Raw genomic sequence first — 16,308 nt, 5'->3', positions numbered from 1 at the left:
TCATTTCTTGACAAACGTAACTTAAAAGTCATTATAATAATAATTATAATTGCTTACACTTCTATAGTGCTTTTCTGGGCACTCCACTCAAAGCGCTTTGCAGGTCATGGGGATCCCACTACAGCCACCAGTGTGCAGCCCCAACTGGATGAAGCTCCAGTCCTCTCCCCACACACCAGCTCTCAGTGGGGAGGAGAGCAGAGGGATGAAGCCAGTTCAGAGAGGGGGGTTATTAGGAGGCCATGATGGGTAAAGACCAGGGGGGTAATTTGGCCAGGACACCAGGGTGACACCCCTACTCTTCTCGAGAGACACCCTGGGATTGTTAATGACCACAGAGAGTCAGGACCTCGGTTTGACGTCTCATCCGCAGGACGGCGCCTGTTTACAGTCCAGTGTCCCCGTCACTATACTGGGGCATCAGGACCCACACAGACTGCAGGGTGAGAGCGCCCCCTGCTGGCCCCACTCACACCTCTCCCATCAGCAGCCTCAGTGTTTTCCCAGGAGTCTCCCCTGCAGGTACTGGCCAGGCTCACACCTGCTGGGCTCCAGTGGGGCTGCCAGCTGGGAGTTGCAGGGTGATAGGGCTGCTGGCCATTATGAAAGAAACTTACAGAATGAACATCTGGGAATTATTCTTGGGCATCATGCCCAGAGTCGGCACAAGTACATCCTCCACCCAGACTCTGAACATCGGCGTTCCCCAGCGCTGCAAACTCAGCCCTCTCCTCTGCTCCCTGTTCACTCACGACTGAGTCTCCAGGAACAAGACAAACTCCCTCATCACGTTTGCGGACGATACAACGATCATCAGCTTGATCACGAACGGTGATGAGTCCGCCTACAGGGAGGAGGTAGAAACGCTGACAGCATGGTATCAGGACAGCAGCCTCTCTCTGAACACCAGCAGAACTAAGGAGCTGATGATGGACCACAGGAACAGACCAGGCACCCGTTCACATCAGTGGGTCCGCAGTGGTCCAGATTCTCAAATTCCTAGGTGTCAACATCACAGGCGACCTGACCTGGACCCACCACACCAACCCCTTAGATAAGACAGCGCCTGTTCTTTCTCCCCAGACTGAAGAAGTTCAGCCTGCCTTCACACATCCTGACCAGCTTCTACAGCTGCACCACTGAGAGCATCCTAAACGGCTGCATCACTGCCTGGTGTGGTAACTGCTCCGCCCACGAGCTCAGGGTCCTCCAGAGGGTGGTGACACTGGCTCAGAACACTACCGGCTGCGCTACTGAACACAGAGGATATCTACTGTGTTAGATGCCTCAAGAAGGCCAGGTCCATCCTCAGGGACCCCAGTCACCCTAAACACAACTTGCTCTCTCTACTACCATCTGGAAAACGGTACTGAAGTATCAGACCAAGACCACCAGGTGTCAGAACAGCTCCTTGCTCCAGGCAGTAAGACTGCTGAACAGCCAACCACAGCAGACACCTGCAGTTACCTCCTTGAACTGACAGGGGGCACTGGCACTCTCAGGACACCTACGAAGAGCACTAAATACCTCCTTCCCTGTACCCTACCACTGTCAGGACACCTAAATACCTCAATACCTCCTACCCTGAACCCTACTACTGTCAGGACACCTCAATAGCTCCTACCCTGAACCCTACCACTGTCAGGACACCTAAATACCTCCTACCCTGTACCCTACCACTGTCAGGACACCTAAATACCTCAATACCTCCTACCCTGTACCTTACTACTGTCAGGACATCTAAATACCTCCTATCCTTGTGTTGGTTCCACACAATCTGTGAATTGTAATTCTGTAATCTGTTGTATCCCAATGTTAACCCCTATAAATTCCTGTCCTCCAACTCTTCTATCCCTCTTAACGAGCCTTTAAGTGCAAGTGACCGTTCGTGCATCGATCAATAAACCTTGATTGATTGAGTGTTGGTCCGACAGTCTTGAGGAACAGATTACAGAGACTGAGCTGCTGTGTAATGGATTAAATCTAATCTCCCTGAGAGAAAACAGCTCAATTACAGCACAGAAGATTTAAACAGACACAGATCTGTGTGCCACTGTGTTAGTAACGCAGTACAGAGCGGAGCACAGTATGATTTTAATTCCTAACAGGACACAAGATGGTTGAATCTCTCAGTCTGATGAGCAGTAAGATCAGTGACTCAGTAATACAGCATCAATCACACTCACTGGCAGGAGGGATGATGTCTTTACTGTTCCTCCTCTTGACAGGCAGTCTGGGCTCCTCTGTCTCTTTCTCCAGCTCCTCTTCCTTCAGTGTCTTTCTCATCTTCTCCTTCAGCTCCTCTTCTCTCCTGCTCCACTCCTCCTCCAACCTCTGTCTGAGCTCCTCTTCTCTCTCTCTCTCCCTTCTTTCATACTTCTGTCTCAGCTCCTCTGTCTCTCTCTGTCTCTCCTCCTCCAACCTCTGTCTCAGCTCCTCTGTCTCTCTCTGTCTCTCCTCCTCCTCCCTCTGTCTCAGCTCCTCTGTCTCTCTCTGTCTCTCCTCCTCCCTCTGTCTCAGCTCCTCTGTCTCTCTCTGTCTCTCCTCCAACTTCTGTCTCAGCTCCTCTGTCTCTCTCTGTCTCTCCTCCAACCTCTGTCTCAGCTCCTCCGTCTCTCTCTGTCTCTCCTCCTCCCTCTGTCTCAGCTCCTCTGTCTCTCTCTGTCTCTCCTCCAACTTCTGTCTCAGCTCCTCTGTCTCTCTCTGTCTCTCCTCCTCCAACCTCTGTCTCAGCTCCTCTGTCTCTCTCTGTCTCTCCTCCTCCAACCTCTGTCTCAGCTCCTCTGTCTCTCTCTGTCTCTCCTCCTCCTCCCTCTGTCTCAGCTCCTCTGTCTCTCTCTGTCTCTCCTCCTCCCTCTGTCTCAGCTCCTCTGTCTCTCTCTGTCTCTCCTCCAACTTCTGTCTCAGCTCCTCTGTCTCTCTCTGTCTCTCCTCCAACCTCTGTCTCAGCTCCTCCGTCTCTCTCTGTCTCTCCTCCTCCCTCTGTCTCAGCTCCTCTGTCTCTCTCTGTCTCTCCTCCAACTTCTGTCTCAGCTCCTCTGTCTCTCTCTGTCTCTCCTCCTCCAACCTCTGTCTCAGCTCCTCTGTCTCTCTCTGTCTCTCCTCCTCCTCCCTCTGTCTCAGCTCCTCTGTCTCTCTCTGTCTCTCCTCCTCCCTCTGTCTCAGCTCCTCTGTCTCTCTCTGTCTCTCCTCCAACTTCTGTCTCAGCTCCTCTGTCTCTCTCTGTCTCTCCTCCAACCTCTGTCTCAGCTCCTCCGTCTCTCTCTGTCTCTCCTCCTCCCTCTGTCTCAGCTCCTCTGTCTCTCTCTGTCTCTCCTCCAACTTCTGTCTCAGCTCCTCTGTCTCTCTCTGTCTCTCCTCCTCCAACCTCTGTCTCAGCTCCTCTGTCTCTCTCTGTCTCTCCTCCTCCAACCTCTGTCTCAGCTCCTCTGTCTCTCTCTGTCTCTCCTCCTCCTCCCTCTGTCTCAGCTCTTCTGTCTCTCTCTGTCTCTCCTCCTCCCTCTGTCTCAGCTCCTCCGTCTCTCTCTGTCTCTCCTCCAACCTCTGTCTCAGCTCCTCTGTCTCTCTCTGTCTCTCCTCCAACCTCTGTCTGATATATTTTTCTAGTTCAGTGTTTATTTTTTCGATGTCAGTGGTGAAGTACAGCCCATAGTTTCCTGCCACCATGTCCTCTATCTTCTCCAGCAGCTCTGTGACCTGAGTGCCGCCCCTATCCTTGTTGTTGAGAACATGATACCTGTTCCCACACTTCTCCACCAGATACTGGAGCTCCTTCCTTCTTCTCTCAATGTGCTGCTCAATGGTTGTGTCTCTCAGTCTGTCCCCCCAGGTGAACAGCAGTATTGTGTGTCTCCAGACTCTCTCACTGAGGAGCTGCAGATGTTCCTCCGCTGATCTCCAGTCTGTGAATAAGTCCAGATCAATCACCAGGAGGAGAGCGTGGGGTCCTGGGGGACACAGAGACACACTGCGCACAACCTTCTCTCTGACATACCATGGATCAGTTCTCATCCATGGAGAAGAGAAACTCCACACATTCCAGCCTGGAGTGTCGACCACAGTGATCTGCCTCCCAGCTACTTCTCCCTCTCTCGTCACACACTCCTCAGTTACTACCTCAGTGTCAAACTCCTCTCTGCCCAGGATGGTGTTTCCTGCTGAGCTCTTCTCAGACCGTCTCTCCCCCAGCAGCACGATCCTGATCTCTGAGAGACGCTGTGGTGTCTCATGGGAATCTGCCTGTTCCTCCCCTGTCAGAGAGAAAGATCACAGATTATTTACATGATAAAGTTCTCATCACAGATATTTTCACTCTTCATCCCATTTCAAATTCATGATAAAAACGTCTCTATATCTTTCCTATTGTCCCTGCCCTGTGAGAGAGGAAAAACACAGATTATTGAGATTAATTTTCTGTGTATTCTCTGTGGTATACAAAAACCTTCTGTTAATGTTAGGTAATAAAACTGTATTCTTAGAACATTCTTATTCTGTATTCTTACACTTTATATAATATATATATATTTAACTGTTCTCTCAATAGTACATGTTTATTTTTCATCACGATTTTTTTTCTTAGAATAATTTAACCTCACTGAAAGGTCAGATTTCTCTCATCTGATAAACAACACAGACATTTTTCCAATGTCTTCCTTGCTCATCTTTACCAAGGGCCCCAATACTTCTGGAGGGCCCTGTAGAGTCCCACTAACACCCAGTGTCCAGTGGCAGTTCAGACATATATGGGACTCCTGTGTTCAGAATGAACCTTTATACCACCTTATTTTAAAATAAATGTAAAAAACTGTAAAATCATTCAGTCTGTCCTGATCCTTCAGTAGTGAGTCTAAAATGTCACATTTCATAAAGAAATGTTTGGGACTCAGCCACCTGGCTGGGAAATCTGTGTGTTGTATAGTTCCAAACTGCTTAGAAACTATCTACTGTGATCCACACTGAAGAGAATTAGCATGATGTTAGTTTAAAAACAGTGAAACTGACAGGGTGGAGGAACTGAGTCTCTTTAGTCTGAAGGGAGTGTCCCACACTGACAGGGTGAAGATGGTGAACCACATATATACAAAATATTCAACATCCTCAGTGACAGTCAGTCATCATTAAAGACCAGTTAGATATTGACACCTCAGAGTTCCTCAGAATTAACACTGAAGCTCAAAGCAACACTAAGACTTAAAATCAGGAGTGGGAGGCTCTACTGTACACAGAGAGGGGTGGGAGAGGGGAACAGGCTGATACCCTGGCTTCTCTCCAGACATAGCTGGGTGAGCTCCTCCAGTCAGGACAGGAGGCTCTACTGTACACAGACAGGGGCGGGAGGGGGGAACAAGCTGCCCAGTAAGGACAGGAGAAACAGCTGCATGAGACCCTGAAATCATTACTAATTATGGGCCAAATAAATTCCTCTGTTGTTCATCTGTACTGATTCCTCTCTGGTATTATCAGCTGTACAATAAACACGGCCCCTGAGCAACAAACAGGAAACGATCATATCTGAGCGTGTCTGAGCATCATGAATACTAACAGTGTGAATCCAATACCATCAGCAAATAGTCAGATTTTACATCAATCATTCTACCTTAAATAAACACCTGATTAAAATATTTAGTGAATTCCAAACAGCTTGAGTTTACAGTACCGATCCCTGATCCCTGACAAGAGAAAGTGAAAGTACATCAGCTCCTGTCTCTCTCTCCAAGTTCAGACCCTGTGTGTCTGACAGACCGAACACACTCTCAGGAGACACTAAGACACTTCTCCAGCTGCTGCTGTGCTCTGTGACAGAGAAGAGACCCTCAATGACTCCCTTACTGACACTCTGACAGGCAGAACAAGAGAAAACTCACCAGGGCTGAGCACTGAGCTCCTACACGCTGCCATCTCTCTCTCTCTCCTTCTCTTCCTGCTAATGTGAGGTGGGGGTTTCCTGTCCTCGCTGTGACGCTGCTCTGGCACCACCTAGTGGATTCATAAAGTTAATCACCAACTGAACAGGTTCATCAGTAAGAGCAAAATAAAACACTAGAATACCCAGATCAACTCTTACCAGCATCCTTGGACACTGGTGTCCACACTCCTACTCTGACACACAGTGTCCTGATCTGTACTGACCAGCAGTCGGGACACTGGTGTCCACACCCCTACTCTCACACACAGTGGTCCACACCTGTCTCGATCAATGAAGTCAATGAGGCGCTGCAGTACAGCACAGTCCCCGCCAGGGGGAGACAAGGCACCAGAAGTCAGAGGCCGGAGCTGAACTGCTTCAGGAGAGAGACAGATCGGGGAAACAGCAGGTGCTTTTGGCCAGAGAGAGTAGGAGAGCAGACAGTAGATAACGGACCTGAGGATCTCATCGGCTTGTTCCCCCCTCCCACCCCTCTCTGTGTACAGTAGAGCCTCCTGTCCTGACTGGAAGAGCTCACCCAGCCATGTCTGGAGAGAAGCCACTAATAGGGAACGTGAGCTGGGTTAGACTGTCGTGAGACAGGTTAGTTTTACCCTACTGATGATGTGTTGTTGCAATAGTAATCCTGCTCAGTACGAGAGGAACCGCAGGTTCAGACATTTGGTGCGTGTGCTTGGCTGAGGAGCCAATGGTGCGAAGCTACCATCTGTGGGATTATGACTGAACGCCTCTAAGTCAGAATCCCGCCTAAACACCTAAAAGGGTATCAGCTTCAACCACACGCCTGGTCAGCTTGTTCCCCACCCCTACCCTTCTCTGCGTATAGACCCCCTCTTAACCGCAGATGCCTGAGCGCTGATTGACCCCGACCTCCCCTCCCCCCTTGACTGAGCCGCCCCCCCAGAGCCCGTGACGGTCTGGGGACGAGTACAGTTTCAGGACAATCTCCTCTCTTCCACCAGCTCCTCCAACGCAGACTCTCAGTCGGCTCTTCTGCAGCGTCAATCCCTCCCCAGAACAAACACGAACCACAACGCTGCTTCTCCGTTTTTATTCATCTGTTCACAGAACATACAGCGACCGGGGGCTCCCTCCCTCACGAGGAACCCCAGGCCACGGCCAGACGGAGAAAGGAGAGGAGAGCGATCCGGTGGGGTCTGGGGATTTCGGACCAAGGGGCGGTCTGTCTTAGTGCTCTGGGCGTTACTGTGGCGAAATACTCCCTCCTGTCCTGCTTTTAAGGTCCAATTTCCTTTTTTATTGACATAAAATCTCTTAGGAAACTTAGGGACTTAGGAAACACAAACAAAGACCTCAGTCGGCTTCAGAGGAGAAACTGTCCCCCCCCCCTCCCCTCACTCACGATGAACGCAAGAAGGTTAAAAATGAAGACGACCCGCGACCTCACAGGCGTGTCCGTGGGAGTCTGCTTGAGCGACGCAGAAACACGTCCACGCCTGGGGCTCGCCTGCCATTCCCACACAAGAGAGCAACAGGAATCGGAAGTCCAGGGCTCCGTCTCTCGCCGGGGAGCGTGGGTGGTGTTGTTTTTGTGGGTGGGGGTGGGACAAGGGAGTGAAACACCCCCACCCCACGATCATTTCACTCGCTGTCATCGACCGATCGATTATACAACGACAAATCAAGGAGAACCGTTCCAGTTCCTCACGGTGAAGGAAGAGTAGCACCACCTCCGCTCTCACTGAAATACTCTCCATCAATAAGATGCACGAGTCTCTCCGTCAATAAGATAGATAAATAAATAAGCCACGCAGGAAATCAATCAATAAACAAACAGAGCGATAAGGCGCCACGGGCGTCTCTGCCCACGAGTCCCGGACTCCCCTCTCCGGGAGGCAGCGCTGGTTCGGACCTGGGGCTCCTCAGAGGCATAGATCTAGAGACACAGCGCGGCCACCAGCAGCAGGAGCCGCGGGGCTCGGCCGCCGAGGGGCGCTTCTGCACCTGGGAGAGAGAGAGAGGTCAGGGAGTCATGCTCGCTGGGGTTCGGGCTGGATGATATTAATAATAATACACTTCTATAGCTCTTTCCTGGACACTCCACTCAGAGCTCTTGACAGGTCATGGGGATCCCACTACCAGCACCAGTGTGCAGGTCTTTACAGGTCATGGGGATCCCACTAATAATACTACTAATACTACTAACACTAATAACACTATTACTACTGCTGATAACACTAATAATACTACTAATACAACTAACACTAATAACACTATTACTACTGCTGACAACACTAATAACACTACTGATAACAATAGTACTACTACTAACACTAATAATTCTACTGATAACAATAATAATACTAATAATAGACTCCCTCTCCGGGCGGCAGCGGTACGGGTCCGAGCTCGGGTTCGGGTCCGGCTGGCCGGTATGGGTATCGGTATCGGGCCGGACTCGAGGGCCTCTCCCGTCACGGTCGGACTCCACCCAGAAGGGGGGCGGTTACAGGTCACAGGTCACAGGTCGGAGCTGGAGCGGTGTGGGTGGGGGCGGCAACAGCAGCCCCAGCCCTCCCTCCTGCCCCACCTACCCCTGCCCCTCGGGGGGGCAGCTGGCACCGGGCAGTGCCGGTTCGCACCCGGGCTCCTCGGAGGCGTAGATCTGGAGACACAGGAGCAGCCGCTGAGCGGAGCCGCGGGGCTCGGCCACCGGGGGGCGCTTCTTTGCCTGGGGGAGAGAGAAGTCAGGGTCAGGGGGTCACGCTCGCTGGGGTTCGAGCTGCATGATATTAATAATAACTCCTTACACTACTATAGCTCTTTACAGGTCCTGGGGATCCCACTAGCGCCACCAGTGTGCAGCTCTTTACAGGTCCTGGGGATCCCACTACCACCACCAGTGTGCAGCCCCACCTGGATGACGCCCCAGTCCTCTCCCCACACACCAGCTCTCAGTGGGGAGGAGAGCAGAGTGATGAAGCCAGTTCAGAGAGGGGGGTTATTAAGAGGCCATGATTGGTAAGGGCCAATGAGAAATTTGGCCAGGACACCAGGGTGACACCCCTAATCTTCTCAAGAGATACCCTGGGATTGTTAATGACCACAGAGAGTCAGGACCTCGGTTTGACATCTCATCCGCAGGATGGCGCCTGTTTACAGTCCAGTGTCCCCGTCACTATACTGGGGCATCAGGACCCACACAGACCGCAGGGTGAGAGCGCCCCCTGCTGGCCCCACTCACACCTCTCCCAGCAGCAGCCTCAGTGTTTTCCCAGCAGTCTCCCCTCCAGGTACTGGCCAGGCTCACCCCTGCTGGGCTCCAGTGGGGCTGTTTCAGTGTCACACTTCAAAAAGAACATTGAAAAGCAGGCAGGAGACACACCTGCACCCACACAGTCAAGACGCGCCGAGCCGGTACTCACCGCGTCGGAGTACAGCACGCGCAGGGACGGCCGGCACCCTCAGCGGTTGTGCGAATTTCCGCTGATTCACTGCTGCCGCTGCTACTGCTGAACCGAGGGTTCGGAGAACTGTGTTTGTTTCTAGGAAAAAACAGGCCGTTGCTCCCCGGGAGGAACTACTGATAATAATAATACTACTACTGCTAACAATAGTACTACTACTAACACTACTAATACTACTATTACTGAAATTACTAATACTACTAATAATAACACTAACAATACTAATACTCTACTTAAACTACTGATAATGATAATACTAGTAATAATACTAATACTACTACTAATAGTAATAATACTACTAATACTAGTAATCTCCTTCATACAAGAACTGCACACACGGTGTACAAATCAGCTGACTGGAGAGTAATTTCCGACAGTGATAAACACAAGGAATAGAACTGACCTTGTTGGTTTCTCTAAAAACACTACAAGTCCTGTCAAAGACAGGATATGCTCCACTAGAATTGTCGTCTCTGACCGGTGAGAAATTTCGTTTGTTGTGCGAAGGACTCAGCAAGAAGAGATGTGTCAATTCAGGTGCAGTTGTTTATCGTGAGGGAAAGCACAGACAATATGGGCTTTAATGAATTAACAGTGAAAGTGTAGCAGGGGGCCTCGTATGGACTGCGGTTGTGTCTAGTCTTTGTTATTTGCATTTAAAGATTTTGCTTGTCTCTTGCAAACAAAATCTAAGCTAAGACTTTTACATGAAACATAATGCAGGAGCAGCTGCAGCCTAGGTAGACGTGCCGAAAACCACGTTACGTTGTTATTATTTACTTTATTATTTATTATTTCTCACTGAACACTAGCGCCCCTCTATGATCACAGACTCGACACACTACTGTCCAACTGGGATCACACACCGGACACTGTCTGTCTGTCTCTCTCTCAGTGCAGTTTTTATGTACTGGAGTGTCCAGTCAGTGTGTCTGTATGAACCCCTCTCTCTCTCAGTGCAGTGTTCATGTACTGGAGTGTCCAGTCAGTGTGTCTGTATGAACCCCTCTCTCTCTCTCAGTGTTAATATGAGATGTGTCTCTCTCTCCAGCTACACCTCTCTGATCTCCATGGCCTGCCAGATCTCCTCCGGGATGAAGTTCCTGGCCTCCCTGAACTTTGTGCACCGGGACCTGGCGACCCGGAACTGCCTGGTGGGGGAGGGCGGCGCCATCAAGATCGCCGACTTCGGCATGAGCCGCAACCTGTACGCCGGTGACTACTACCGCATCCAGGGCCGCGCGGTGCTGCCCATCCGCTGGATGGCCTGGGAGTGCATCCTCATGGTACGTCTCCCGTCGCGGTCCCCCACGCCCCCGGACTGGGGTCACTGCTGCTGGGGTGACCTCCTGCTACAGCATCGCCTGAGAATTAGGGGTACCCTCCGATGTGGGGGCGTTCAGGGTGACCCTGTGCGTCTGTGTGTTGGGGGCGACCATGTGCATCTGTTTGTGGGGGCATTCAGGGTGACCCTCTGTGTCTGTGTGTTGGGGGCAAACCTGTGTGTCTGTGTGGGGGTGTTGGGGGTGACCCCATGTGTCTGTGTCCCCAGGGGAAGTTCACCACGGCCAGCGATGTGTGGGCGTTCGGGGTGACCCTCTGGGAGATGCTGAGGCTGTGTAAGGAGCAGCCCTACGCCTCCATGACAGATGAGCTGGTGATCGAGAACGCTGGAGAGTTCTTCAGAGACCAGGGCAAGCAGGTAACAGCCACACCTGGCCAGGAGTACCTGTACCTGTCTCTCTCTCTCCTGTCCTGCAGGCTAACCTGTCCCTCTCTCTCCTGTCTCCTGTCCTGCAGACTCACCCGTCTCTCTCCTGTCTCACAGACTCACCCGTCTCTCTCCTCTCTCCTGTCCCCAGGTGTACCTGTCCCGGCCGGAGGTGTGTCCGCAGGGCCTGTACGAGCTGATGCTGAGCTGCTGGAGCCGGGAGTCCAGGGAGCGGCCGTCCTTCCCAGCAATCCAGCGCTTCCTGCTGGAGGACGCCATGAACACGGTGCAGCAGGACCGGCTCCGGCCTGCGGACTCTCGCGGGGCAGGAAGTCCTCTGTGGGCTCAGAGGGCGGCGGCTCTGAGGGCTGAGCCTCTTGTGCGCCCCCTGGTGGCGTTGAGACAGACAGCCTCTGAGGAAGAGGAAGGACACTAGGGGGGTGGGGGAGGCTGGTACTTCTGTATTCCTTTTACTTCTCGTTTTTCGGGGTTCCTGGGGTGGCGGTGTTTGGAGGGGGGGGGTGTGTGGCGGAGTTCAGGGGACTGCTGGTTCGGTCTCCTTCCTACAAGGGGGCCCCCCACCCCCGAGAGGAAACGCTCTGTTGCTGCTGCGTGCTGGGGTGTGGGAGAGGGGTCTGTCTGCTGTTTGCTTTGCAGTCTTGCACATTTCCAGGCCCACTTCACCAGCAGCCTGGGGCTTCGCTCGAATTCTCCGGTACTTTGCCCCTGAGATCGATTGCTCATGATCGACTCACTGGGACTGGCCCTGGTCAGTATCTCCATGTGATCGATTGCTCACGATCGACTCACTGGGACTGGCCCTGGTCAGTATCTCCATGTGATCGATTGCTCACGATCGACTCACTGGGACTGGCCCTGGTCAGTATCTCCATGTGATCGATTGCTCACGATCGACTCACTGGGACTGGCCCTGGTCAGTATCTCCATGTGATCGATTGCTCACGATCAATTCGCTGGGACTGGCCCTGGTCAGTATCTCTATGTGATCTATTGCTCACGATCCATTCGCTGGGACTGGCCCTGGTCAGTATCTCCATGTGATCGATTGCTCACGATCAATTCGCTGGGACTGGCCCTGGTCAGTATCTCCATGTGATCGATTGCTCACGATCAATTCGCTGTGACTGGCCCTGGTCAGTATCTCCATGTGATCAATCACTCCTGATCAATTCGCTGTGACTAGCCCTGGTCAGTATCTCCATGTGATCAATCACTCCTGATCCATTCGCTGTGACTGGCCCAGGTCAGTACACTGTCCAGTCCTGTTAGACCAGGAGGACAGCTGGTCTGGTGGTTCAGGTCCAGTCTATCTGGTCCGGTCCTGTTAGACCAGGAGGACAGTTTTGGGGTACCAGCTCCTCGTCTCTGCGCCCCGGTGTGCAGGAGAGACGCGTCAAACACCGTCCACAGGGGGCGCCGCTGTGATGTATCGCACCTCCAGCTACAGGGGGCGCTGCTGTGTAAAGCAGGACAGGAGCAGGTGGAGTCAGTCCAGGGTGTTCTGGGGGACGGGGGGCTCGGCCAGCCAGCTTTGAGGTTTAGGGGTGAGGGCGGCGGGGCAGGGGTGTGAATACTACCCCAGGGGCGTGGGCGCTGTAGGTACTGCTGTCGTGACACACTGGATGTCTTTGTGTTTTTTTCCTTCTTCTTCGCCGACTACTAATGTTGTACATAGCGTACGGGACAGATTGTTACACTAATATATGGAGACGTCGGTGCGTTCCCCGTCTGCGGTCCTCGCGTTGCCTCTGGGCGGCGCTGGCGTGTCGAAGGCTCTCGGGTTCGTCTGGTTCTTGTCGTGAATCTTTTTGTAGAAGTTTTAATAAAGTAACATTTTCAGATAACTGGGTGTCCTGTTCTGCTTTCTGCATCCCGAGTGATCGACTGCCCCTGCTGCTGACTGGAAGTCATCAGTTAAAGGGTATCGGCTTCAACAACAGGGCTGTGCGGCTTGATCCCCCCTCCCGCCCCTCTCTGTGTACAGCAGTGTCTCTGGTATCAGCTTCAACACTGGCTGGGTACAGAGGAGGGAGAGCTGGTGAGGAGCGTGGCTCTAATTCCTGTAATTTATGAGAGAGCACAATCACAAAGCTTCTAAAACTGTACAACTCTAAGGTTTAGAAAACGTTTTTACAGAAGCTATCCAGACAGTTTGGGGTCATGCATTCGTTTGATCCAGCTGGGGATTCTGTATGACCCTGACAGACACACTGATTCCAGGTGAGAGATTCACACTGAGGTGACCTGTCTCCAGCTGTATGACCCTGACAGACACACTGATTCCAGGTGAGAGATTCACACTGAGGTGACCTGTCTCCAGCTGTATGACCCTGACAGACACACTGATTCCAGGTGAGAGATTCACACTGAGGTGACCTGTCTCCAGCTGTATGACCCTGACAGACACACTGATTCCAGGTGAGAGACTCACACTGAGGTGACCTGTCTCCAGCTGTATGACCCTGACAGACACACTGATTCCAGGTGAGAGATTCACACTGAGGTGACCTGTCTCCAGCTGTATGACCCTGACAGACACACTGATTCCAGGTGAGAGATTCACACTGAGGTGACCTGTCTCCAGCTGTATGACCCTGACAGAGACACACTGATTCCAGGTGAGAGATTCACACTGAGGTGACCTGTCTCCAGCTGTATGACCCTGACAGACACACTGATTCCAGGTGAGAGATTCACACTGAGGTGACCTGTCTCCAGCTGTATGACCCTGACAGACACACTGATTCCAGGTGAGAGACTCACACTGAGGTGACCTGTCTTTCAGCTCTATGACAGATTCCAGGTGAGAGCTATACTGAGCTGAGCTGTATGAGCCCTCTTTAGATTCTGATAAGTTTTCTCTACACATCAAAGACGCAGCTCCTTCAATGTCTCCCTCTCCACACTGCAGATCGCTACTGAATCCTATTGGATGCCATGCTGCCTGATAGTCTGGCTCCTTCCTAGGACTTGTGCTCCTCTTGCGTCATCAGGCACCGTACCCCCACGTTCACAGTCCTTGGTGTTCCCAGAGACAGAGTGTCAATGATAAGATCACTTCCTCCCTGGCTTCCAGTCATACCCATCTGGCTCCAGTCTGGTGTAGTGTCATCCCCTAGTGTTAACTCACATTGGAACCTCCATCTGGCTCCAGTCTGGTGCAGTGTTGTCCCCTGGCATTAACCCACAGTGGACACTCCATCTGGCTCCAGTCTGGTGCAGTGTCGTCCCCTAGCGTTAACCCACAGTGGACACTCCATCTGGCTCCCATCGCTCTGGCCGGCGTTTGTTTCTCATCCTCGTTGTTTCAGTCGTGACAAAAGGACCAGAAGAACCGGACGCTTGCATTGAAGCCCGATCCCACTGAAACTGCTCCGAGTTCCTCATTCTTATCACTCGCTATTAAATCCTTCTGTTCACCACGTGGAACCAGCAAGCAGTCACTCGTCATCTGTTCCTATGTCTTGTGTCGGGCAGTCCAAATCTCCCGTCTGCCCTTCAGGGAATGTGAATCTCAGACGCTCCCATCACACCCTCGATCAGTGATCAGTGATTAAATGCTTGTGAATAACCCAACGAGCCTGTTGAACCAAAATCTCTCACTGGAGGGCTGCATCAGTGGTGGGGCTCCACCCTCATCCTTGTGGTCAGGATGCCTCGCCTTGCGCTTATATCTGTGGCATTGATTATGATTTATAATAATGTGATCGTGTTGATATATTGGCCCTATACAATTTCTTGCATTAGGAATGTCTTTTCACAGACCCCAGCTTGCTCTCCATGAGACACACAGACAGGGAGGGAAGCTGGGCGTCAGAGTGCAGGATCAGACATTGGACAGCGCCCCTGGAGCAGTTGGGGTGAAGGGCCTTGCTCAGAGGCCCAACGGAGTAGGATTCCTCTGCTGGCTGCGGGATTTGAACCAGCAACCTTCCAGCCACAGGAACAGATCCTCAGCCACAGAGCCACCACTCCGCCCCAGAAGAGTATTGACATTCCCTGATCGGGAATTGAACCCGGGCCACGGCGGTGAGAGCGCCGAATCCTGACCACTAGACCACCAGGGACGCTACAGCGACACTTGACTGCGCAGCTGAAAGATCACTCCCTGTAGTGCGACAAGCTTGCAAAGCCCCATGAACACCTCTTCTATTTCTTGTCTCCCCGCAGGAATCACGTTATGGGACGCCGAGACGCTGCAGAAAGACATCGACGTGCGTCCTCAGCCGAACACAGATTTCCAGATCATTGCGTCCGACTCCACGGAGGACAAGGCGTCCGCTTTGAATGTGGAGGCGAGCTTGGTGGTCAAGGTCATGAAAACAGTCAAAGAACTCAAGGACAACTTTGTTAAGGCTTCCGGCAAGTTCATGTCGACGAAGGAGATGCTTGAGAAAATCGAAATGGACTTCGAGACGATTGAGGACCGGATCACGCAGCTCATCAGGCTGTCCTCCAACTGCGGCTGGAGATCGCCCTGAAGCCCAACGCTCTGTCCACGGCCGCCTACATCGAGCTCCTCATCCGCAACGAGGAAGAGGAGGCCCGCCCGGGCTTCGAGGACCGCATCGCCGAGCTGCGCAAGATGAAACAGCACGCCGAGATCCTCGCCAAGATCGCCAACAACGAGAAACTGCTGCCAGAGGAGCGCAGGATCGTGAGGGAGAGAAACCAGAGGCTGAGAAAAATCGCTCAAGACGTCAAACTGGCGAGCTCCGTAATGAGAGCCTGGACTGCAGGACACTGAACATGTTCCGCACCGCCCGAGAACTCCTGCAGGACACTGAACACGTTCCACACCGCCCGAGAACTCCAGCAGGAAACTCCATCTTGCGTTAAATCTCGAGTAAACCAAAACACAGAATAATGTTCGGGTTTCGTAAAATAACTGTTCCTAATAGTTCAACTGAAATAAAATATTAACTTAGTTCTACTCAATCCCTTAGTTTTAAAATCTACAAAAATCATTTTAAATTCTCTAAATTCAAAGCTTTCCTTCCACCAGACCTCCAGCCAGACTGATGTTGGCCTCTCTCTCATGCTGTCGGGATAAAGCTGCCTTTCAAATCAATCAGCATCCTGCTATGATTGAGATAATTTCATGTCCACAGGGGAAAGTGTGGTTATAGATTATAAAGACCGCAGGACACCTCAGGGTTTGCAGACACAACGGTCAGACGAGAGAAGGCGTCTCTGCCTTTCCTGACCACATCTCCTTAGCA

The 16,308-nt window shown here is 52.0% G+C and overlaps 1 protein-coding gene and 1 non-coding gene across 2 annotated transcripts; both read right to left on the bottom strand.

Moving 5' to 3' along the window:
* Positions 1-2,172: 2,172 nt before the first annotated feature.
* On the bottom strand, positions 2,173-5,906 carry LOC138242597 (trichohyalin-like). Its single transcript, XM_069198136.1, has 2 exons — positions 5,865-5,906; positions 2,173-4,250 (listed from the first exon to the last, which is right to left on the bottom strand). Exons 1-2 carry the CDS (start codon positions 5,896-5,898, stop codon positions 2,173-2,175), a joined length of 2,112 nt encoding a protein of 703 aa, XP_069054237.1. The 5' UTR covers positions 5,899-5,906.
* A 9,175-nt stretch (positions 5,907-15,081) lies between these two features.
* On the bottom strand, positions 15,082-15,153 carry trnae-cuc (transfer RNA glutamic acid (anticodon CUC)). Its single transcript has one exon. It is a non-coding gene; the product is annotated as a tRNA-Glu (tRNA).
* Positions 15,154-16,308: the final 1,155 nt, after the last annotated feature.

Source organism: Lepisosteus oculatus, chromosome 14, assembly GCF_040954835.1.
Source record: "Lepisosteus oculatus isolate fLepOcu1 chromosome 14, fLepOcu1.hap2, whole genome shotgun sequence".
NCBI classification, from domain to species: Eukaryota; Metazoa; Chordata; class Actinopteri; order Semionotiformes; family Lepisosteidae; genus Lepisosteus; species Lepisosteus oculatus.
This window is presented reverse-complemented; position numbering and strand designations above follow the sequence as displayed.